Below are 24,402 nucleotides of genomic sequence, written 5' to 3' on the forward strand. Positions count from 1 at the left end.
GAGAGCCACCCCGACTCAAACCAAGAAATCACGTAACACAGCGACTAACGCTGTCTTTTCGTTAGCAACGTGGATCAGCATCACGGTGACCTTGGGCACACAGACTTAAAAAAAAAAAACGGTTACACCTCGACGTTTTATCGTCCGTGTCGAGCCACTTTAATTGAAGGCGCGAGGTTACAATGGTCCCCGGGGAGTCTCCCGCTTTAAATCTGCGAGCACGCAGTAAATATAGTCCAAATGTTGTTGTGCAACCAGAGATAAGAAAGGTCTCTACCGCTATCAAAGTGTCAGGATCTTCCGCAGGAGCTCTTTTTGTATTCATTTCAGTTGCCTTTTTGTCTAACAAGAGATTTGAGGCTATCAGGTGTTAGGTGGCCCATGCAGTTGCTTTACATTATAGTCAGAATCAGCTTGTTGCTTGTTACTGGACCATTTTTATTTCTTTATTATTATTTTTTCCATCCATTGGATGCCATTTGTATGCGTTGACTCGTGAGTAGTCAAAACTAATGAGACCGACACCAGGAAGTCAATAACCCGTTTTGCTAACGTTCAAGTGCAAAGGAAGCAGTGATGAGGTAAAAAAAGGTAAAAGCCGCCGAATGAACTTGGAAAAAAAAAAAAAATATTAAAAATGTTAATGGCTCGTCTGACGGCGGCGGGAGGAAGCAAAGCCAGCCAGACGGGGAGAAAAGGTCGCATGGAGGAAAGACAATGAGCTGTTCATGAAAGTCACCATGACGAGGGGGAAAAATATTTTCTCCTGGTCTTGACCAGAAATGCGAATACAATGGACGCATTAAGGGTACTCAATCACTTCAGCACCCCGCCGGAACAAACGTTGGCAACTTTCGACCATTTCTCTTCCACTTGTGCCTGCTCTCTGATCTTAAGTGCAGAATGTGGTAAAAAAAACTTTCTCAAAGCGACGTGACAATACAGCGTGCGTTTGGCCGCTCGAAACTCGTCCCGTTCCTCCCTCGCTGGCTTTCCTGCACGCTATCTGCATCTCTGATACACGAGCCACTGTGGGGCGATGGCTGACTCTTTTCGAATGTCTTCGCGATGCGTCGGGGGCGCCGAATGAGAATGACGCGACGCGGCTCGGACTGGTCCTCGTGCGGAACCCGCTGATGCATCCTAAGTGAGCAGTTGCTCACGCGGCACACTGGAGGCCAGGACATCATGTCGCCGTCATGATGACTGTAAATGTCACGCTACCGAGGTTCGTTTGGCTCCAGCCGGACGTCCTCTGTCAACACTTATGGGTTTTTTTGTTTGTTTTTTGGGTTCGGTGAGGGTTTATGTGTTTCTCGTGTGCGTGTTTGTTGCTCAGCATTTTGGATTCGTCAAATTGAGGCCGCGGTTTTGCCTTTAGCTGAAAAAGCCGGGCGAGAGGTTGTGCTGCGCTCGCGCGGGAGTCGCAGCTACGAGAAATGGCGGCGGTTCTCTTTTGATCGATAAACTCGCTATGTATTCTTCTGCTATGTTGATGAGACAGTCAATGTTTCATACATGTAATTTTTATTCATATCATGTTAAGAGAACAATACCGACTTTGGCAAAATGGGGAAAAGAAAAAAAAAAAAAAAAAAAAGCAAGGGAACAACTGCAATGTTTAAAAGTTATCATTTATGTAATAGTTTCTTTTCATAGGAATCTCTGTCTTTGTGTTTTACGCTTTTTGTGCTTCACTTTTGATCTTTATTTAATACACTTGTCAACAAACTTGTTCTGGTCCCAAATGAAAGATGTCACATTTTTTTTTTTTTTGTTTTTTTGTTTTTTTTGTTTTTGCCAAGCATCATTCCCAGAAAATTCCAAAGAAGAGAAACACAGTGCAACAAATACAATTATACCAATGTGTATATATACACAGTATATTAATATACCATATATATATATATATATATATATATATATATATATATATATATATATATATATATATATGTACTCTTGAATTTTTCACTGATTGGAGTTAGATGTTTTTTTTCTTTTCTTGTCCCACTTCAATCGTTTCAAGTCCAAACAAAGTCATGAGGTTTGTGGCTCCCATTATCTTCGATTGTGTCCATCTCGTAACACTTTCACTCTGAAAACATTCCCCATTTAGATGGAGATGTTGTGTGGCACAAGTGAAGTAACAAAAACAAAACAAACAAACAAAAAATATATGTTCACATTGGACATTGTCACGTTCAGTCCCAGCTGCAAAAATAGTGATTAATTCAGTGCAGTGTTGTAGCGTTTCGATTACACAATCCTGCTTGTTGCAAAAAAACAAAAAACAAAAAACAAAAGCGAAACCACATGTAACAGGAACAGCGGCGCTGGACTGGAAAACTCCTCACATATGTGCACACAAACACACAGGCACATTGACACGCATCCGGTCCGTGATCCTTCCGATACGTTCACACCGGAAGCAGCAGAGCAGCTCGGTGTCGCCAGGAAAAGTTCCATCGTACGCCGCCACCATTTTGTAATCCGTATCGAATGCATTGTAAGCCCGCTGTGATTTAATAACGTCCGTGCTCGCGCCGGCACGCATCGATTGATCACGGCCAGTGCACACAGCTCGGTATTTATGCTCCTATAATCCAAAGGCGTGGCTGGCCAAAGTTCAGCCACAGAGGACGCATAGAAGTCACATTCTTTGTTTTGCAATTTGACAACGTCTGGCCACATCAAATCTTTTTTTCTTTCCCCCCCCCCCCCGCATCCCACGCCCGCTGTAGTGTTGATCCAGTGCTGTGATGGCACTTGATCCAGTGCAAACCTGTGGGATGAGGCAGGTTCTGTCGGTGTTGAGGCTTTTCTTGGATCCACGCGGATCTCTAACCGTTCTCCGTGTCTTCGTTCTCGCTTCCCCTCTTCCGCTGTTAACTTTTGTCAACTGAGAACATTTGTGTGAATGTTAATTTCAAGGCCATAAACACCCCAAAGCTATTTACTCTCAAGGCTCTATCTGTTTTTGTTCATTGAAATCAATTTTTGTCATTTTAAGAGTCTCTATAGCTTCTGTCAACATTCTACACAACACTTTCCTCCAGCTCTTCAGCGCTTTTTCCATCCTTCCCTTTCTCCCTCCCCCTGTCTCTTCCGGCGCTCCCTCTCGCAATCGCGGTCCCGGTGTTAGAGTTGGAGTCGGTGGTGCTGTAAGCGTGGATGTATCCACGTTGAAACTCGCATCGCCCCCCAAACGGCCCGGCGCCTTCGCCCTCGTCGCTGGCGGTGGAAGAGCCGGTGCTCGTGGCGGAGGCGCACTGCACCAGCATTCCGTGGAGCGACTGGCTGCGCCTGGTCCAGATCACGCTCAGCCGCTTGGCGTAGCTGATGGCGCCGTAGCGTTTGGCCACAGTTGCGGCCGCGTCGGTCGCTAGGGCGACAGAGGAGCCCATGTCCAGCGAGTGGCGCCGCTTGCTGACTGTCCCGCAGGCGGCGTTGAGAGGGGATATGGGGCTCTGATAAGCCTGAGAGGAGTTCCATTTGTCCCTTCCGGGGGAAGTAATCCTCCAGGCCAGCATATCAGAGTCTCGCAGGGGTGCTGCCAGGGAGAAGCTGGCACGGTTGGTCAGCTCTCGCTCCAGACGAGGTTTCGGGCTTTCCCTAAAGCGTGACTGGCGAGGCAGGGTGGATGAGACGCAGGGGGAGTAGTCGAGCAGAGTCCTGTCACTTTCCGCAGTGTACGGCGGTGCTTTCTCCAGCTTCCTCTGCCGCACCACCAAGGCCATCTCCCCTCCTGCCCCCGCCATGGTGGAGACCACGCCCCCGGCCGAAAGAAAGTGCTCCAGGTTGACCTTCGGCTTGAACCTCGGCTTGGGGGGGAGTTTTGGCGGCAGAGAAGAATCGGACTCTGCGGGCTCCTTGTCCTTTCCGCGCTCCCCTGTTCTCTTGGAAGGCAGCCCGTTAGGCAGGACCACCATCATCGTGTCACCAGAACCGTTGGACTGGTAGCACCCGCTGCAGTCTCCTCCTTTATCCCGGGCCACCACGCCACCGCCCTGACCGCAAAGCCCGACTCCTGCCTCTTCGCCGCTGTTGTGACACAGGATGCGGTCGGAATGTTCGCACACCCGATGGCGAACCATCAACGCGACGGTGAACATGAGGAGGGTGACCACCACCACGCCGCCCACTAAGATGGTCAGCGTTCCTCCCAGGAAATGAGCCTGGAGAGAACTGCAGGCGGGATAAACGTCCTTGGTGGAGAAGGTGGTGCAGCCGAGGACCTTTGTCGCCGCCAGCGCTGTGACGGAGTCATCGAAAATGGCCAGCACGCACAAGTTGTAATCCACTCCGGAGACCAAGTTCTTCAACAGGAAGCGGTCGCTGGTGGATGGCAGGATCCTGAAGAGGGCGAAACAAAAGCAACGTTATGAACACTCGCGACTGTCTGAACGTGAAACAGTTCGACTGTGGAGAGAAAACGTTAAGTGTTGAGAGACCCTGCGGCAAGGAGAGTGAAACGGCCCACGAGTCAATCCAGCACGGAGGGAAAATGAGGCTATTGATGAAGCGTGCGCCCAGGGAGCATGAAAAGAGTGAGTGTGTGTGCGCTTGTACTTGAATTGCCTGAAGAAGCAAATGTCAGACCATTTTGTGGGCCTCCGCACTTCTTAAGAGGCCATTTTAGGTGTTAGCAAGATTACAGTAATGCTGCGGCATCTCAGGGTTTTTGACAAAGTGCACTGGCCGTTAAATGTGTCAAATTATTGCCGCCAGGCAGTGCTGGTGTGGCCTCGTGTACATGTGGACTCAGCAAACGCTTGTTTGAGCTCAGATTAGCGGAACTGGGGTGAATTTGTCATCGTTTGAGAGCACCAAAGCTAGCAAACCATCAGGGGTTCCGTTGTGGACCCTTCATGTCATTCGTAGGATAAAAGCATGAACGCCTTTGGTGTTTGTGTGTTTGGGAGAGTGTAGCGCAGCTCAAGTGTTTCTCGCTGTTGGGCTTGACTTTGGCCGCCGCTCTCACCTTCTTGTGCGTTTGTGTTGTTGCCGCTGAGAACGAGAATACCTTTGTTGTTGTACTGCATTGTGTATTTTAGTGGGGGGGAAGCAATCCATAACATTGTACTTTATAAAAACATACGGGAATGCGATGAATAGAATTGAAAAGAATGGAACTGTTTTTGTCACACTGCATCCATTGTCGTGCAGCACTTGACTTGGCGTGAAAAGAATTGCCTCGCGCGGCATCAGCTGGCATCGGTCACGTGATTAACCCAGCCGTGGCCGCCCACGTGGCTTTGCACGTCCAATCAACATCCGAATAAATGTTGACGACGCCGCACGGCATTTGAAAGTCTTCACAAGTGCCTTTTGGATTTTGGATTTGGATTCTGCAGAACCATGCCACGGATTAAAATAAGCGTCCCTGAATGCTACGTATGCAAAAGTGGGACACGCATATTTCCACATTGGGTGAATCCTTCATCCTTTTTTGTCATCCAGCCATTTAACACCACTTTCTTTTTTTCCCCCCCTACGCCTTTGCATAGTTTTGATAGAAATAATCTGCTAAATTTGGTTCTCCCGGTTGACACATTCCAACCTCCATCTTTGTCTCTGCCCCGCCTCTCACCTCCGCGCTATTTCTTCCGTGAGCTCGCTGACCCCGCGGCTTCTCCCTCTGCCTTATTTTATTTGTATTTTTGCCTCACTGACATTGCTCTACGTCTCCATTAGCCCCCGCTATAACCGTGCGCACCGCTATTGAACAACCAAGGTCACGTCTCCTCCCCCACCTATCATTCCTTCCTCCCCTTGCTGCTCCCTTTGCCTTCATCTTCTATTTCCTCTTTGTCCACGCTCCTTATATCACGGCTTTTGTCCTCCACCTCACCACCTCCTCTTACGAGGCTGTGAATCACTTCTATAGCTCTTTTTTTTTTTTTTTTTTTTTTTATTCCCCTCCATGTGAAATGTGCAGAAACAATTCACTGAAATGGGCATACAGTCCCAGTTGCAAATGTTAATGTCGTCTCACCGCGTTGTTTCACCCGCTCGCAAGCGGGATCGCAAATTTGACGCGTGTCACGTGACGGCTGCCTGGACCGAGAGGGGCGTGACCCAGAACGCATCGATCGATTGAACGGGCGGTGCGTTATTTATAGACACCCTGCGACCTCACGTGCCAAGCGAGCGTCCGATCGTCTCAATGCTTCTCATTCCGTCGAATCCCTGCAAAGGCACACTGACGCGCACAAACACAGATGCCGGGAGAAAGTGAGCGCGACAGGAGGGGCGATGCTTTGTCGTAACTGGCGGCATCCAAGTTATTATTAGTGCCCGTGAGAGTGCGAAAATGTGGCGTACTTTTCTCCATCGTGCTACTTGTTTGCACCAGCACGCAAGGTGGGAGGGGGAGGGAGGAAGAGGAGGAGGGACAACAGAGCGATTATCTCCTCTCGCGCCTCACGTCTCGGCTGCCCCCGTTTCCTCCTTCTACGTATCATGTTTGTTGACCCTTTTCCTCCATGTTTGCTCAGGATTTCCGCGGCTCGTCGGCTGTCCGCCTCAATTGCGTCTGAGCTCTTCTTCTGCTCCCCTTTATCTGTCTCTCCGTCTTATCTCGCCGCCGCCCGCCAGCCCCCGTCTTTCTTCAAGACCACCATTCACTTTCCTTCGTCTGTCCTTCTCATTCAAGGCTCTTTCCTAATGGCCTTGTGTTTTTCTCCCGATTGTACGTAATATGAAGAACTGCCTTGCACCCGTTCCAAAAGGAATTGTTTCACCGACGCGTCTTTTTCTTGTTCCCGCGAGTCTGTCTCCTTTCATCCCGAACTCTGGCCTCCTGACACAGCTTTGGTTTCTCAGCATTATTAAACAAGAAGCGCACTGTGTGTACAATGCATAATGATTGCCAGCCCATATTCTTTCCGCTCGCCTTTGGTAATTCACCCTTGTTCGTGTCTGTCTGTTCCCCAGCGTGTTTCTTCTCCAATAATATGTCGGGCTCTCTTTGTAGCGCCGATCCACTTGCAATCTCGTTATTTCCTCGACTCAGCAGTCTTCTCTGCTCACTTGTTACGGTTTCAAAGTTTGATTGCTCAGCGGGAAACGTCCGCCTGTTGTGGCTGCACTTTTCTCGCTTTTCTTTTTGACTGACGAGAAACCTTTGGCTCGAAAAAGGACAAAAACACCTTAAAAGTGGATCATGTGATCAATAGAAGGTTCCAGCGGTTCTACAAAGTCTCAGCCACCCCTCACAGGCACAATAAGTTCAGTTTCTGCCTGGAACTGCGACACCGTGGCCAGAGTAGCAGATGGTACCTCACGGGTGCGTTTAAGTGGCACCTCATTAACATGGAGGGACATCTCGCTCCCGTTGTGTGTCCTTCAGGTGAGATACACCCGAAAGAAAGGAACCCTGCGGGAAATCAGTGGCTTTATTTTATTTTATTTTTTAAAATTTCTTTTGCACGCACACCCGCGGCGCGCACGTGTACCGCAGAGGCCGAGCTCCGGGAAGCGGGCGCAGATGATCATGTCAGGCCGTGACGGCGTGAGCAATTCCCAGCAGATGCCGCGCGCTCGCCAACCCACCTGGCGCTGTCACACCGCGCCGACCAAATTAGACAGACTGTGTCTCCAGTGCCGCTGACCTTTTGAGGGGAAACGATTCAGTCTGGCAGACGCACAAAGTCCAAGCTCGTTTTTTTTGGGATCTCAGCTCGATTCCGGCAAATACGACAAACTCAAGAAAGTGAAGTCACGGGACTCGTGTGTTCTCCTTCCATATGTGGCGTCTCTTTAGCTCGCTGGTGCGACGTGGCGGTGGGCGCAGGCACGTTAATAGCGTGATAGAAATCTAAACTTGGAGATCCCTGCCTCCTTTGTGGTGTGCCTTCTTTCATACGTTTCCCTCATTTATTCCTTTATCGCTCCTGAGAGACCCGATTTGCCTGCCTCGACGGCGTCTCCTCTTCCAGTCTTTTTTTTTTTTTTATCCTCTCTCAATTTCAGCTTTTTAGCAAGCCAGCTATAGAACTGCATTTGTACGCTGCTGCATTCTGTGGCTCTCTCGCTCGCTCTCTCTCTCTCTCTCTCTCATTCTTTGCATGTTTTCTTATCGCAAGCCGCACACCTCAACGCATGTCATATTTTTCACGTGTCAACCTTTTGTCATGAAGAGCTAAATGCCACCTGGACGAAAGAAAACAAGAGGGGGGGAAAACCAAACTTGTCATTAATAAGTAATCCAGCATCTGCTCCGGCCCATTTGTCGTATAGCCTGACTTGCGATCCATATTTTGCCATGAGTTTGCATTTCTGAAGAAAAGGCGTCTCCCTTTTATGTCGTGAGCCAGTTTCTTTTTGTTATTAGATTATTTGCCATGGAGAAATTAGCTGAGCTGATCAGCAAGGGAGCTCAGATCTCATTCAGTTCATTCATTTATTTAATTAGTTCTCGCTGCTTAATTGCTGCGCGTGTGCTGATGGGAGCGGAGACACTCTGCGTTTGTTTGGTTGTGGCCTTTTCTTTTCTTTTCTCTTTTTGCTCCATCGCTGTTTAGCTTTAGTCCCTTTTTCGTTCCTCTTCTCACCTCTTTGTTACCCCACGTTTTTATCAAGCAGATGCGCTCTTCCCTCTCGAGCTTTCATTACATCTTCCACCAAGCCCCTGCTTTCATCCCAGATGTATTTTTCCATCTTCCTCTATTTGGCTGATGGATTTACTTCCCCTCCTGCTGCATTTTCCTAAAGGACCATTCAGCCCACCCATCTCCCTTAGCCTCTGCCTCACCCGCTTTCTTCCCTTTCAACAGTCCTCCCTTTCATTCTAATCTGTCCCGTGGGGATTTGTGTCGAGTCAATCACAGATTTTCCCCCCTTCGTTCCAAATTCCTCTCCACCGTCCTCTTAAAGTCTCATCCTGGTCCGAAATTCAAAGTACGAGCGTCTCCTCCTCATTCATTTTTTTTTTTTTAAAACATGAGCAATATTTCTCTTGGTTCCCGTCAAAGCCTTCTCCATGCCGCAGACATTGTCTCCTCAACACTTGAGGCACACCCCGTCGAGCCCCGCAGACGCACGGCAACCTTGATAGTGTGCCATAGCAATTAAAAGAGTAAACGAATGCGTATGGTAGCAAAAAGACGAACTGACCTGTAGATGAGGGTTTCATCGGCCGTGCAGTTGTATTGTATCTGATACATCCACACAACGTGAGCTCCAGGCAAACGTCCCAAATCCCACCGGACCTGAGCCGAGGTGGACGTTATTCCTTGTACTCCGACCGTCCTCCTGGCTTCTTCGTCCTCCTCGTCCTCCTCCTCGCCCCCGCCCTCAGCCCTCTCCTCTTCGTTCGCCCTGCCGCTGTCACCTTCATCTCCGGCGCCACCTTTTTTCCCGTCCTCCGCGTCGCCTCCGCGTGCCACGCCGTTGTTTATTCCGCCTGTTTTCCCAGTGCTGATATCCGAGGATCCCGGATCAGTTCGTAAAATCCCATTAGTTACGTTCCTGTTGTTCACATTGTTATTTCCTGTGTTTCCACCTGCTCCACCCCGGTGAGGGAGAGGTATTATTTTCAGGTCTACAGTGGCAGTCGCTTCTCCCGCTGCGTTTATTGCGATGCACGTGTATGGCCCGTCATCCCGGGCCACTGTCACTACCATATCCAAAGTTCCATTATTGAAGGAGCTGGTCCGGGATGAGTTTGCAATGATGCGATCGTCTGGTGACACCCAGTGCACCACGGGCTCCGGGTCTCCGATGGCGCGGCACTTGAGGGTGGCCCTCTGGCCTTCCAGCACCCACAGCTTGTGAGTGTGGCGGGTGATAAGAGGGGGCTCACATGTAAACTCCTCCTCAGGAATCGACCAGAAGTACCTGAGAAAAGAGAGGAAAAGCAGCATGAAAAAAGTGAGCCAGAGAGATATTGATCATTTAAGTATAGGTTATTTGTACGACCTATAATTTTCAGTTACTACAGGAAAAGATGATTCCACAGATGCTTGTTTTCCTCCCCGATACTTTGCTGGCACAGCGTCATTTTAATGACACGATTAGGCTGGAAAAGGATGGAAGATAAATGGAGGGACGATGCCAAGTAGCAGTGTAATGACTTGAACGGTGTTACATATCCACCAATTATGGTGCAGTCACTCTATCACTATTAGCAGCGCATTATCCCAGACTTCAATTTGGTTCTCAAGACCGTCAAGTTCGTGCTCCGGTTCTCATTGTCCAATTAAGGGGCCATAAAAATAGAGGCTGTTCTGCTGGCTGGGTACTCAAACAGGGCTCGATCCGAACAACAAGGTCTGATTTGCTTGCACGGAGCTTGGGAAAAGATGCCGTTCACCAAGTCTTTGCATTTGCATGCAACGAAGGGATGAATGTTAATTAAAGATTACCTTCCGGCCAGGTGGATTGGTGTGGCGCAGGTCTCCATGTCGTCACTGCGGATAAGCCGTCGGAGCCACAGCAGTTCACAGTTGCAGTGCAGCGGATTCCCCCCAAAATTCAGACTAATGACAGCGTTGTAAGGGGTGGGGCTTATTGCACCAGTCTGGGACCTGCGAACGTTATAGATGAGGTCCTTTTAGTGAATAGCCGAAACTATAATCCACACAAAGACACAGGAGCGCCAGAAAAAAAGCAGTTATGAAGCAAACTTCATTTGGGTGTGTTGTTTTTAGTTTTTTTAATCAATCTGTACCGGTCCTCATTTTGCACTTACTCATCGCAAACTTGTCTGCCAGAGAGAATGCAATCCTTTTCAAATTGCTGGAAAATCTCAGTCACGCTGAGTTCATTGAGTCTGTCACAGCCGCTATTTGCTTGACAGTTGGAGCTCTGTAGTGTTTTCCTTGCTGTCGATATTCTCAAGATGTTATCGTGTCGCCGGTCTTTCAATGCGATCACGAGACTTGTAAGGGCCTCACTTAGTCACCCTGAAGCCACTTACGCCTCTGCGGCACACAGCCTGGAACAAGCCAATGCCTCGGTCATGTATACAGACAAGAATGAGGACAGCAGATTTTGCTAATCCCTCACTTGAACAGCTGGCTCGCATGTTCTTGTGCGTGTAGCTCTGTGGCGCAACAATGACGAGTCTGACAATTAACAGTTCGCAGCGCAATATTTTGTCTAAGCGACGTCTTTGAGCACCGTGAAGGAATAATGTTGCACACCACCTTGCAAAGAGCGAGTCGGGCGGTAGGGTCCTGAGCCGGTTGGAGGTCATATCCAGCCTGGCGAGCTTATACAACTCTCCAAAGACTCCCTCCGCGATGTGGTCGATGAGGTTGTGGTCCAGGTTCATAGTGTGGAGACTGGCCATATTCTGAATGGACTCCCACGGTACCCTGTTAAAAATCAGAGGATTGTGTAAGTGACGATAAGAGTCAGACATCTTCTGTACGCTTCTTCACAGCATGGAAGACGGATTTGCAACTCTGATTACCAGTGACTTGTGGGGAGCGGCCGCGTATGGGAAAGCCCGCTTGTAACTCACATTTTAGCTCCCAACGCGAAACGAAAAAAAAAAGGACCAAGTGATGGCTCGTAGCTTTGAAAAGCTCACGAGTTGGGGCACTTGTAAGTCAAGGTAATTTAGTTTTACAACTTACTTTCGGAGGTTGTTGTAGGACATGTCGAGATCCTCTAATGTGAGTAAGAAGTCGTCAAAAGCCTGCACTGACACTTTGACCAACTGATTGTTATTGACAATCAGATGTTGTAGATTGACCAACCCTGCCAGGTCCCTGGGGCCGACTATTGTTAAACGATTACCTGGAAAGACAAGAACAACACCAGGTGGTGGTTACAGTTTGTGGTCATTGTCCATTCGAAGTTCTACAGCTATTCACCATCGAGATGCAAGGAGCGTAGACTCTCCAGATCAGCAAAGGCCATCGGTCGAATCAGGTGAATTGTGTTTCTGGACAGAGTCAAATCGACCAATCCGGTCATGTTGACAAAGTCGGTTCCTCCCACTTCTGTGATGAAGTTGTCAGCCAGCCGCAGCTCGACAGTACGCCGGTCGACGTGCGGGGGAACAAACAGGAGACCCTTGTCGGCGCACAGCGTGCTGAGCGATTCGGAGAGGTTCCGACACACGCAGTGGAAAGGGCAGGCTGACACGACGCCCCACGTCTCCCCCGCTCCAATCAGGGAGGGCAGCAGGCAGCATGTGACCAGGGTCAGCCAGTGAAAAGCCGGGAACGGGACGCCGCTCGCGAGTGTTCTTTTCGAGGCTCCCAAACCGGCGCAGGGGATGACGTGGGATGTCGAGGGCGGGGATGAGACGAGACGTGGGGTGTGAGAAAGCGAGAGGATGGATGGAGGGAAGATGGAATTTTCTGCCTGTCGATCAGGGCGGGGATGCGTGTGAGGCAGGTGCTTCTGTCTGCTGGGGTTTAGGGTTGGGGGGGCAGGCATGGTAGAAAGCCAGGCTATCCACAGACCTAAAGAAAAAGAAGAAAGGTTAAGGACTACTCGTTGTGGTTTAGTGAGACTTCCTTTTACTTTTCAGCCGGTACTGCCTTGAAATACCATCCCACAAGGCTGAACACAGCCTGTCCCCATAGTAACGGTTACCTAGAAACCTGTAGGAGAGGATTAGGCATGTTTTATCATGGGACCGTTTCTTAAGGTTGCGGGTCAGGGAATGGAATTGGGTCACCAGCTTTATCTGCCTCCATTCTACAGTCGAAACAACAATGTACATATCGGTGGGTTCTGTCGACACCTAATAAAACAGCGTGCGGTGTGACAAGGTGTAGAGATGAGTCACTCAAGCTGATTGTCATGCGTAATGGTTGCCTTAGCAACCTGGATCCGGAGGGGACAGTGAGTGTTGGTAACAAGCATAAGAGCTGTGCATTCAGAAGTCGCTCGATGTCACTTTTCGACTTTCGACTGCAGCCATCACGTCATCGGCGATGTTGTGTACGTCACCTGACACTTAACGCTTCCTCTATATTTTCCATGACGTTCGCTCATTCTGCTTGCACCCAGATGACGGTTTATCATCGTTCTCATCATCATCATGCTTCGCTTCGTTACGCCTCCAAAAATACGACTCACGCGCCACTGTCCGATTTAGGAGTCTTTCGTCCATATTAAAAGATTTGTGATAGCCGTAAAATCATAATGTGAATGCCGCCACTAAATCAGCGAGAAACACAAGATTGAAGACGCCTGAGTGGCGTCAATTACAAACAGGATGAAGGGACTGAGCATGAAAACTGCTTATGTCGAGCAAGGCACTTTTGTTTGATATGTTGCCCGTTTTTGAGTAGGACGTGCAAACGGGGCTAGAAATCACTCATGTTGCGACAATAAAAATAAAAAGATAAAAAGCAAGAGGACTATAAAGCTAACCGTTTCATACGAATAATAGAAATACACTCCAGGTTTGCCAACCACTCATTCACTCCTGCTGTTCGACCTCGGATCAAATCCCCCGCGTACATTTTTGACCCTGTAAAAAAAAAAAAAAAAAAAAAAAAAAGTGTTGGAAGTGCTTCCAATAATTTGATTATACCTTACGGGACTGAAATTGACTTCAGCGTCCAATCACTCTTTGTCATCTATTCTCCAGAGTATATCTCTCGCAGAATTGCCGCTCCTTGTGTTTTCCATCTTGCTCACTTGGCTCCATCTCTAACCCATTGTGCCTCTAGCGGTGCTGTAACTTTCTACAATTTCCTTGTCTTATTCCCACAATCTGTTCCCCACTGTGTCGTCTGCCCTTGAGGCAACCCGCGGAAGGCGGCGTTATCAGTCACAGCTCTGCCTCGCCACGTCCCTTCGTCTCTCGCTAATCTTTTGTACGCCGTAACTCATGCTTGCCACCTCCTTTCAGACTCGGGCTGCGCGCACCTTTGCACCCGCAGCGCTCAACCGTCCTCCGCCATCGTCACTTTGTGGACCCATCAATTTTGGAGGAGGCCTTTGTCTCTGCGGGCAAGTGCGCGACACAATGGCAAGCCACGCCACAGGCGGGTGTCAACGATGCGTCCGCTCGGTGATGGATGTGATCCTCTGAGAGTCGCTTGGCTGCTTGTCCCATTCGCTTCCACTGCTGTCGTTCTCCCATGCTCATCATTCCACTAATTGATTTTTGGATGGGTGTTGACAAGTGTCGGGCTCCGCGTTTAGTACTCGGGCCGTTATCGGGCGCTTACCCGCAAGAAACCATCAATGCTATAAGGCAATATGGAAGTGCCAGATGTAGCGAAGCAGCCCCAAAACAAAACGGAGCCTTCTGTACCCACAATCATCAGTGAAATAGTTCAAAATTGATGACACTGGAATTTGCCATAATGCAAATTAGTCGGCCACAAATGCTTTTGGGACAATGTTCTTGTGTCATGTGTACAACGAAAAGAACACGTTTTTTCTTTCTTTAAAGAAGGGTGCCAACAGTTTTGTCAGTGTGTGTATGTGCACTGTTTTAGTGTCCACGGTGTTCTCGTTTCTTTTCTTTTCTGCACTCCTTCTATTTTGGGCAATGTCTCGCTTGCGCTACCCTACATGAACCCACAGAGTACTCGCAACCGTCCAAAGAAGTCTTCAAAACCTGCGTGTTGGCGCATGATTCACAGCTGCGAGGCTGAACCTGGCCCGATTGAACTCCCGACTTCCCCTGAAGTTCGTGTTCCAGCACCCACTCCTGCCCCCGGGATCTTAGCAGCTCAAATTGGGCTCGAGTAAAGTCATGAGCTTTAAACCCGACACACTCAATTAAAAGGGGCTCCACTTTAAAGTATGTCCCCCCCCCCGCCCCCTACATAACAGACCTGTTGCACTTTAGGACTTTATTTCCTTTCGGTCTCGGTCTGTAATCCCCAACTGAGGACTCTAAATGTCAAGCCCTCATTAAATCCCAACTCCAATGTGTAACCTTAAAAAACATTGTGCGTGTGTTTACATTTGCATTCTCTCATCATGTCATCCTTTTGAGCATTTACTGTGGCCTTCCTAAATGCCACCAGTCCCTAATGGACTCAAATTGAGGAGTGCTGCGGTATCGATAAACCTGAAGGCTCGCCATGAGCTCCCGCAAGCCTTTTAGTAATCCGCAGATCCGATGGGGGCATTGGCAATAAAAAGGCTGGAGATGAAGAAGCGATACGTTGATACGATAAAGTGGAGTCAAAGAGAGGAATTCTTTCCCTCACACAATGCCAGAGATATTAATTGTGCGTTCGCATGCATCACGAGCGTACCACAACAGTCTCCCACACAGTCGTAATTATAGGGAGGCCGACAGATACTCTTACCACACCCCCCACCCCCCCCCCCCCCCCCCCCACCCTTCTGTCTCGCTCTTTCGCTCGCTCTCCGGGCCCACGTAGCTTCTTGTTGTGGCAGTCGTGTGTATGGAAGCCTACTCATCCTTTTGATACTATCACTTCTTTGTCATCCCGCTGTCAAATTTCTGTTTCCTTCTCGTCACACGCAATGCAAAGATAGAGCGGCCAAAGGAGCCGCAGTGGCAAAACTGAGGCTGGCTGTAGGTAGAGCAGTGAGACGTGACGAAATAAGGGTGCGTTTAAAGACGCCAGGGTGGCGCGACGGGCCAGTATGAATGCGTGTCATGAAGCGGACGGGCCGAGAAATATGTAAAGACGATAAACAGGTGAAGCCGCCATCCGTCACTGTCGAAGCGAGGGGAGGAGGAAGCGCAGCGCCGATTTGATAATGGAGATGGAGAGCTGTGCTCGCAATGAGCTCGTGGGAGGAGCCCAGAGACGCAGGCAAGGAGGCATCGCTGCAGGTGGAAGTGGATCACAATGGCGGGGGGGACACCCTGGATCCTTGGCACTGTTGTCTGCCCGCAGCACGGCCCCGAGTTAACGAGTGCACATCCTCAAAAAGACTGACTCACTCCTACGAAGGCTCCGAGCAAGAGAGAAAAGCCACCTCATCCTGTTATCCGCACCGTCTTGTTTGTTTGTTTGTTTGTTTGAAAAAGCAATGAAATGCTGTTTTGTTCTGAGAGCATCGCATCATGTCATTGCCAATTTCCCCCACAGTTAGCAAATGGCCACCTCTGTAGCCCCTTGTGGAATTGAGACTGTTTTTTGTTTTTGTGTTTCACTGCTCCTTGATGTGCGGGATATAGCAAGGCACTGCTGTCTGGTGTCTACTTTCACGAGTGCTTTGAAGTGCAGCCTTTTTAAGCACAGGCCGCCTTTTTTATTGCCGAGATAAGTGCGGAAGCCAATTTTACACGCCGTTCAAACTTCTCTGTCCAGTGGGTGGAAATGTTGCGCCGAGAGAGGCCTTGTGATATTCTAAAATCGGCAGAGTGACTTCTTTACTACAAGCGGTGAACTTTGAACTGCGCTACGACTTGTGGACAAGCACATTATAAGCGTAGAGTCCTTGGAAAGGGAAAATACTTTTCTAAATTTGACACACCACAGAGAAGAGTGTTGGTAAAAAAGTCACCAAGTATATAGAATGAGGCTTCAAAATCGTCCACACGATGGTCCGTGACGCGCGCACTCGCTGCCAACAACGAGGCACTCTAAAGTGGCCACGCCAGCCAAAAACATTGGTCCAGCTGCTGACTGTCAAATCGGACTGTAAATTTTTTTTTGAAAAAAACACCGTGGCCTACGTAGTTCTGGCTTCAAAGGTTTTCGTCAATTAACTTCAAATGTATAATTTATTCCGGAATAAATCTCTGAGTTCTGTTTAATTAGGTTGCATGTCCTCCTCGTATGTGGAGATACACCTTGTACGTGCTGTTGCCCTAAATTGCTGGGACCCTGACAGCAAGTGTTAATTTGTCTCCCTTGCACGACGTCGTGTTTTCAGCCTGATGCCGGAGGTCACCTTGGCGTCGCCTCCTCATTACTTCCCGACCAAATGTTTCTGGGATTGTGAAATGTTTGCCTTTCTCTCCCTGTCTTTGCCGCCGGTTCCTTCCTCTTGGAAAGTGTGTGCGGGCTCGCGAGGGATTCCACTTGTTGTGTGCTGACGTTAAACCGATGTGGCAAACAACAAGAGGTGACAGTGATTTTCTTTGGCACTCTGTTGGCTCACACAGAACTTTACATGATCTGCAATGAGAAGCTCCTTGTTCCCGTATGCCCACTACGCAGCCTCTATTAGTATCAGCCTCATTGTGCGTGCTTATGCGTGTGTTTGCCCAGGTTAGCTCTAACAGAGGTCCCCCCCCCCCCCCTCCCCCCCTTGTAATGCGTCACTGTCACTGACTGACTGCAAAGTAGCATGTCAGTGTTATCTGTCAGCAAAGCCCTCGTGTAAACATCTGTACGACTTGAAGGCAGCTAAGCGACAAAACGACGGGCACAGTCGAGCCCCGGCACTTGTGTTGCGCCGAAAGAGTCAAGTGGTTTGACTTAAAAAAAAAAAAAATAATAAAAAAAATTGCCGAGGCATCATTTTACACTAGTTGGGAGCTTGTCACTGGTGCCACAGAAGGGACTCGGTATTGTTTAGCTTTTATTCCAGATGGCGAGAGTGCAGATTGGATTGCACACTAGGTGAGGTTGAGGCTAATAAAAGACTGTAATTAACAGATGATGGCTTTTTTTAATGTTTTTTTTTTTTTTTCATGTATATGCTGTATTCTGCTACTTGACATCATCAGGACTCTCAGCAACCATCCACATGAAAGACTTCCCTTCATGAAATGAATGAACCTGTCAAAGTGTGTGTCATTAGTTTTTGCATGCTTTGGACTGCGGTCTTGGAAGAATAATTATTCCAATACATCGGAGTCCTCCACACGCTTGTTCCGCACGCTCACTCCCAAAGTTGCAGACGCACCACAACGGGGACGCACTTCCTACGCTCGTAAATTCCCACTTGCGTGACACACGGTGGCAAAGTAACTGACCTGCACCTCTGGCTGCACATTATGTGCTTGCACTTTTTCTCCCTCGTTGTTTTTTTTCATCCTCCTCCCTGATGCAACCCCGTTGTCCCTACGCTGCCGCGTCTGCTTTCAATTTATTATTATTTTTTTTGTATTGACGTTCTTTTTATGTTGACAGCCCTTTTGTGTGCTGTGCACGTGTACATAGATTTGCTAAAAGCCCGAAATCAAGCTAATCCAGCGCAACTTGCCGCTCACGCTCAATCGGACCCCCGCGGGGCCAATTTTATGGACCCTGATTTGCTGACAGCGCAACTTGTTTGCAGCTCGACAAAAGTAAATCCAAGCCTGTTTGTGTGTGAATGCATGTGTGTGTGCATGTATACATATAATGACCGCAGACGGTCGATGACATGCCAACCAGGCCTGTTGATCACAGTGATGGATGTATTGACTAATGCGACACACACACACACACACACGCACACACGCCTTGAGATACGAGCGACTCGAGTGATTTATTTTTGTAATTTCGAGGATTGTGTATTTAAAACGGCCACATAGCTTAGCCTTCCAGTCCACTAGCTTAATGCTAGCGCTAAATAGCGTCAATGTTGTGGTGCTGTAACCCTTTGAGCAACGGGCTGAACACAAACAGCGCAGCAACACATGTAGACAGACAAGGTAACGGTACTCAGTTATGTATTCTTTATCCTCTGCGGAGAAGGACAAATGGTAGCGACGCATTCATGAGGTGGGAGGTGTTGAGACGCACACCAGAATGCCCATTCAATTGATGCAGTGTGACAGTAACGGTTTAATTCGTATTATTCTATTTGATTTAGTAATTACTGTACGTTTTTATGAGGTACAATACTATGGAGTTTTTTTCACATTAAAATACAGAATTTTCATTTTTTGGGGAAGGCTGGAACCCATTAATGGCGCTTCCATTCATTTCAATGGGAAAAGATGATTTGATATTTCTGTATATCCAAACAGACAAATGAAAATAGCACTGTACGGTATAAAAAACATGAAAAAAACAATGAGATTATAATTGGTGAGTTGGATGTGTTTTTTTTTTTTTTTTTTTTTTTTTTTAAGGGGCGTTGTGGCCTTCACTGCTCCTTGCGAGTGTTCTCATTTTGCATTTGTGTGCTTGCAACACAAAGTGGGGAAAGAAACCTACCAAGCGACGGCTCTAAACCCGTAAAACGAGTCAATTGGGGCGCTCATCAGTCAAGTATTGTTCTGTGTTCTCTCATATAATGGCACAATAGTTCCGTTCCTCAATTTTTCTTTCATTTTACATGTCACTCACCTCCCACCAGCCCCTCTAGCCTCACAGTCGCCTACTTTCTTTAATCGCTCTCTCCCAAAGCATCCCTCCGTCTGTCACCCACAGTTGCCGTGGTTACAGTTTCTTCAGCTCATCAGGCGCCTGTTGTGCCCAAACAGACGGTTAACATTTTAATTACTCATCCTCTCGACCTCGCCGCCGTAAAACAAACCAGCCGCTTCGTGTTAGCTTAGCTCTGCTTTTGCTTTTGAATAAACCAGCTCGCCAAGCGTGCCCGCATTCGCCGCTTGCGACTGAACTCCTCGTTGAAGTGCCCGGACGCCATTTCCCCCGTTCGCTCGGCAGTCCGCTCATTTTGACAGCGAGCGTCTCCGGATGGCAGACGCCCTCGCCAACGGTGACGAGATAATTGAAGGAAGGGCAAATGCTTCCGCCGCTCCGGCCATGTGACGCTTGCCCCCCTGCGTTCGCACTTCAAGTATCGCCAGCGGGAGAGCAAGGCCAATTAATTGTTCGCTGAGCATTTCCGCTAAGGTGGTTGCGTGCCTTTTTCTTACATGTTGGAAAGTGCCTGCAATATAGCTGAAGCAGCAATGAGACTGAGTCGAGCAGACAGTTCAGCCAAGGCCAAGAAATGCATCAGCACCAAATGCTACACCTTCATAAATAGCTGCCTCCTTTTCTTCCCCAATTAGTCTTGATTTAAAAAAAAAATTCTGGGGGGGCGGGGGGGCAACCCTGAAATATTATTGGCATTGTATACCCGCTTATTCATGAATTTTGGGGGGTTAAAAATAAAAACCCTGCTATTACAATGGACATCAATTATCTGCAGATTTTTGTGATAAAGAACAACATACCAGAATTGAACTTTATAAAAACATGGAGTAATTCAACAGTTTTTGCCACACTGCATTAATTAAGTGCTGCTCCTTCTGGTGTGCCCACCTTGGCCACCTGGGGGCATTATAAGACAGATAAATATACTGTTCATTGAGAAGTTATGATGAATCCAAACATCACAACTTCACAAGTACACCACTAATATTAGTCATTCTATGTAGATGATAAAAAACATGTCTGAGTACTGTTGCTTGAAGGGTTCAAGCACCCCAACATAGATACCAATTAGCGTTAGCACTAAGCTAGCAGGGCCTTTCTTTAGGCAACTGTTTGGTTGCTTTAAATACACAACGTGCAATTCTTTGTTTTATGTTTCGTTTGACAGTAAACGGCATTAAGCAGCTTTGAAGACTCTCTCGTAACTCCAATTTCGGCTCACAACAAAAAGCACACCAAAAAAAAAATAATAATAATCAACCAAGCGCCGACTAGTAAGTACATTGGAGCCCACTAACGTCAAGGTGCCACTGTGTTCGGTTGTGTCACATGACTGGAATTCTTTCGAAGAACCTTTGCGGTCACGCGTGACAAATGGACGCCAGCGGTACAAACCTCTTTCTCCTCATTCATCTTCCTCTAATGTCACTCAGCGGAAGTTTATGACACTGCCTCAGTGAATCCCTCATCCCTTTTTTTTTTTTGCCCGTCTTTTCGCTGACCTCTTCGTCCTCATCATGTTGTGCCAACCTTCTTTTGTCATTCCCTCTGCATTATCTCCTTTCCTCACTTTCTCTTCGACTCTCGACCTCTCCCCGTGTCTCGCGGCCCTCTTATGCTCTCATACATCCGCTCAGTCCGCTTCCTGCGTCAGCAGGCCAAGTAAGTGCAAGAGTGTGTGTGTGTGTGCGGGTGTGCTTATGCAAAAGCCCTCAGAGGTTGCCGCCCGGAGCCCCAAATCCCTGCGTGGCGGCACCCAAACGACACGCCATGTGCGATTACGTTGAAGCTCGAGCAGCTGGCACACGCGCACACAAACGCGTGCAAGCTTGCACACTGCAGGTGAGGTGAGGGATGTTCTCATGGAAATAAAGCATGAAAAAAAAATTCAATTAGAGGTGTTAATGGCTGGCAATTGAAAGGGAAAGCTAAAAATAACCTGCGTGTCTGCGTGTGTGTGTGTGCATCTCTGTTTATTATTTATAAGACAGCCCAGTGTGTGGGTGGGGGGCGGGAGGGACCCCTTACCTTTTATGTCTGTGCTTAACAACTGGAATCAGCTCCACATGTTGTCCAGGTTGTTGTTGTTGTTTTGTGTGTGTCTGTGTTTGTACGCGTGTGTGTTCATCACATCGTACCAGACGAGCGGCGGGGCGGGGGGTTCAGTGAGCATCAAAAGATACGCGGACGTCAGTCGGCGTGAGAAAGCCGGCCAGGTTTGAGAAATTCCACGATATCCTCTTAAACTTCTACACGGGGACAGAGAACCTGGAAAATCCCGAATTACTCGTCCAATCCTAGCCTGGTATTCCGAGATGGAGACCTCAGTTTGAAGAAGAAGACGAAGAAGAAGAGGGGGGGGGGAAAAATCCAAAAATCCACTTGGCTTTAAATCCTCTTAAAGACCTTCTCGATACGACTTCCTTGAGGCCGGATCGGACGTGTCGTATTTTGTAAAGGCTTCGGTTCTGCCAGGAGTGGGATCCAGGAGGTCGAGATGTTTACCTCTCTTCCCGGCCTGCGTGGCCCCCGTCACTTCTTCCCTCGTTGCATCCTCACGTATCCCGGCCGTGGCCGCGGTTATTTATTCATCGCGCTCCCCGGCCCCGTCCCCTCGCGCGAGGACTTCCTCTTTCTCACACCGCTCAGTTCCTGGAACGACTTCCAGGCTGTGTTCTCCTTGGCACTTTTCGTCGCCTCTGCCGCATTTGTCGGCTCTCGACTCGACGGTGACCTTGGAGAAGTGGGCGTGATGGGGAGAAACCTGTGAGAGGAGAGAGAGAGAGAGAGAGAAAAAGAAGTGTCTCCTGTTGTGGTGGCACCTGGCTACACGCCCGCCCCCGTCTTCAGAACGCCGGCCCGTCCATCATCCTCTCCGCCCTTATGGCAACGGCGGCGGTAAATCCTCCCTGGCCCCTTGGCAGCCCGTCTCTGTCAGAGGCGATCAATAGTCCTGGAACCCCCTTAACGTCTCTCTGCAGGCTCCGCTGGTGTCTCTCTGCACGCCGAAACCCGAGCGCACAAGGTAGCGCATTCATGCGCACGCACGCAAGCTAATGAAACAAGCGGCCTATTGATCTGCACTGTGAATGTCAGACAGTTCAAAAGTCCGCCTGCTCGACTCTGGCCTGCCAATCATCTCGGACGCCTCGCAGAAGTCGATTTCGTGATCGTTCTGCGTTGAAGCCGCACGCTCACTCTCTGCTTTTGTGGCTCAAATGCTGCCAGCGATTTGCACCCCGCATTCCGTATGCGCCGTTCTCGTCCTGGCATGCTGGCACGCACAGAACCTGCAGATTGTTTGCGTTTTTTCCCTGCCCCCCGCCCCCCCTCACAGCCCTTTGGCTGTTTATTGGCCACTTCAAAAGCACAATAGAGCAATTTCGTCTCCCCTCGTCCTCTTTTTTGCGCCTCTTTCCCGCAGGGACCCGCAACCCCGTCCCCGTCCGAGCCGGATGAAAAGGTAGACTCACTAACCTTGTTTTCCCAATCATTCCACCTGCGACCGCCGAAGCCGTCACATCTCCATCTTGGCGACACGCTCGCACTCCCTCAACTCTGCGGCGAAACAACACCCATCACTCTCTCCCACCCGCTGCCCCCTTCTTCTCCCCTCCCCCCTCCTCTTCCTCTTCCTCTTCTCTCTCTCTCCCCCGTCTCTCCCCTCCCGTCGGCCCCCTCGATCTCGACAGCTGCGGCGGTCTGTCTGCCGCCTCTGTCGCTCCTCGCTCGGGCTGCGGGCTGATTGAAATTTAAGTCGCGCGTTAATCCCGGAGTACAGGTAACGAATGAAGGAGGGAGGGGATGGGACAGAAAAAGACGGCGAGCGAGGGGGAAAAAGCCGCTCGTATTCCTCTCAATGTCCTCTTCCGCCCGGCGTCCGTCTGCTTTTCGATGCACTTGTTTAGACTCTTCCTTGTGTTTGTGCGGCGCCTGAGAAGGAACCGAAGACAGGATGGAGGTCCTTCTACGCTGGCGCCAATCTGAGACCGAGAGAGAGAGAGAAAAAGAGAGCGAGAGAGAGAGAGATGTGCAGCCTGAGTGATGAAGTGAGGGGCGCAGACATGAGGGGGCGGGAGAGCGAGTGCGGGAGGACGGAGATGGAAAATGCGACGGAGAAACCAAACACGAGAAAATAAGTGTTATGTCTTGTGTTTATCAAGTTTACCACTTACCCTCAGTCTTATTTCTCTTTTATGTGCCAATAATTATGTGATTAATAGCTGAATTTATGATTTTATCCTCTGTTACCTCTTAAATCACATTTAGGTGCTCCAGCAATGCCAGCAAAAAAAAAAGTGTGGTGAAAAAAAACCAGAAAACACGAAAGAAGTACGTGAAGACAAAGTTGCTTGCGCAGTGTCTTTGCAAAGCGCTCCGACAGTGCGATGTGGGGACAAAAAAAAAAAACAAGGTCTGGAAGGTCAAGAAGGTTTTAAAAAGGTTTAAAGGTAGAGAAACCACTTCTACAATATCAATTAGTATCTATTAGTCAACTGTTTAAGAAGTTAATGACGAGGGGGGAAACATGGTATTGGAATGTCTCGTGTCGGAGTTGTCCCGATCTGATCACGTCATTTTCAACTAATCTGTCATCGGTTAAAAAAAATAACAAATAAAATGAAGACAAAGAAGTTCAGATTTCCTTAAATGTCCTTAATATTTCAAGGTCACAAAGCGACAAAGTTATTGCCAAATGAAACAGCAATAGCTTCGTTTTATATTACGCAATGTAACATTTTGAGTTTGTGCGGTGGAGTGGAGAGGACGAGAGGCAGAAAAACGGGAAAAAATCGGCAGGGATTGACGATCAGGTGGTCCGGACTTGGGTTCAAAAATATGCGATCACACGTTCTCAAGATCATTAGTGAGAATCTTTTGAATGGTATTGTCGATGTTGCACTACCAAGACCTGGCAGCAATTTGTTGCCGTTTAAATATGGCAGCTTGTCGAATTTGAAAACGTATTTTTACGGGACGTGTGCTTGATGTCGGCGAGACGGCGATAGGGGTCAATGATGCGGTCTGTTTTTCGTTGCGTCGGGAGGACATATGGAGGAAGAGCGGGAGATGAAAGGAAGACAAGCTCTGAGCGCCTGCAGCTACTCTGGGGCCAATGAGAGGCGGGGGGAGCAGAGGAAGAGGTGGCGGAGGAAGAGAGAGCGAGGGCAGCGAGGGTGAAGAGGAGGAGAGCGAGGCCGAGGCTCTCGAAGGGCGT

At 48.8% G+C, this 24,402-nt stretch overlaps 2 protein-coding genes across 7 annotated transcripts in view; one reads left to right on the plus strand and one right to left on the minus strand.

The window, feature by feature from the left end:
* The window catches only part of LOC133472427 (pyruvate carboxylase, mitochondrial-like), a 99,876-nt gene that overhangs the window by 48,608 nt on the left and 26,866 nt on the right, over positions 1-24,402 (plus strand). The gene's annotated exons all lie outside the window — the stretch shown is intronic.
* On the minus strand, positions 1,963-23,174 carry LOC133472429 (leucine-rich repeat and fibronectin type-III domain-containing protein 4-like). 3 transcript variants are annotated; one of them, XM_061763173.1, is made up of 8 exons: positions 22,662-23,174; positions 21,213-21,948; positions 11,829-12,425; positions 11,589-11,751; positions 11,154-11,324; positions 10,371-10,532; positions 9,121-9,843; positions 1,963-4,356 (listed from the first exon to the last, which is right to left on the minus strand). In XM_061763173.1, the coding sequence occupies exons 3-8, from the start codon at positions 12,397-12,399 to the stop codon at positions 3,039-3,041; spliced, it is 3,108 nt and encodes a 1,035-aa protein (XP_061619157.1). In that variant the 5' UTR covers positions 12,400-12,425; positions 21,213-21,948; positions 22,662-23,174; the 3' UTR covers positions 1,963-3,038. The 3 variants fall into 3 exon arrangements, with proteins under 3 accessions (XP_061619157.1, XP_061619159.1, XP_061619158.1); XM_061763175.1 differs by lacking the exon at positions 21,213-21,948; XM_061763174.1 differs by having other exon boundaries at positions 21,213-23,174.

This window comes from Phyllopteryx taeniolatus, chromosome 23 (genome assembly GCF_024500385.1).
Source record: "Phyllopteryx taeniolatus isolate TA_2022b chromosome 23, UOR_Ptae_1.2, whole genome shotgun sequence".
NCBI classification, from domain to species: domain Eukaryota; kingdom Metazoa; phylum Chordata; class Actinopteri; order Syngnathiformes; family Syngnathidae; genus Phyllopteryx; species Phyllopteryx taeniolatus.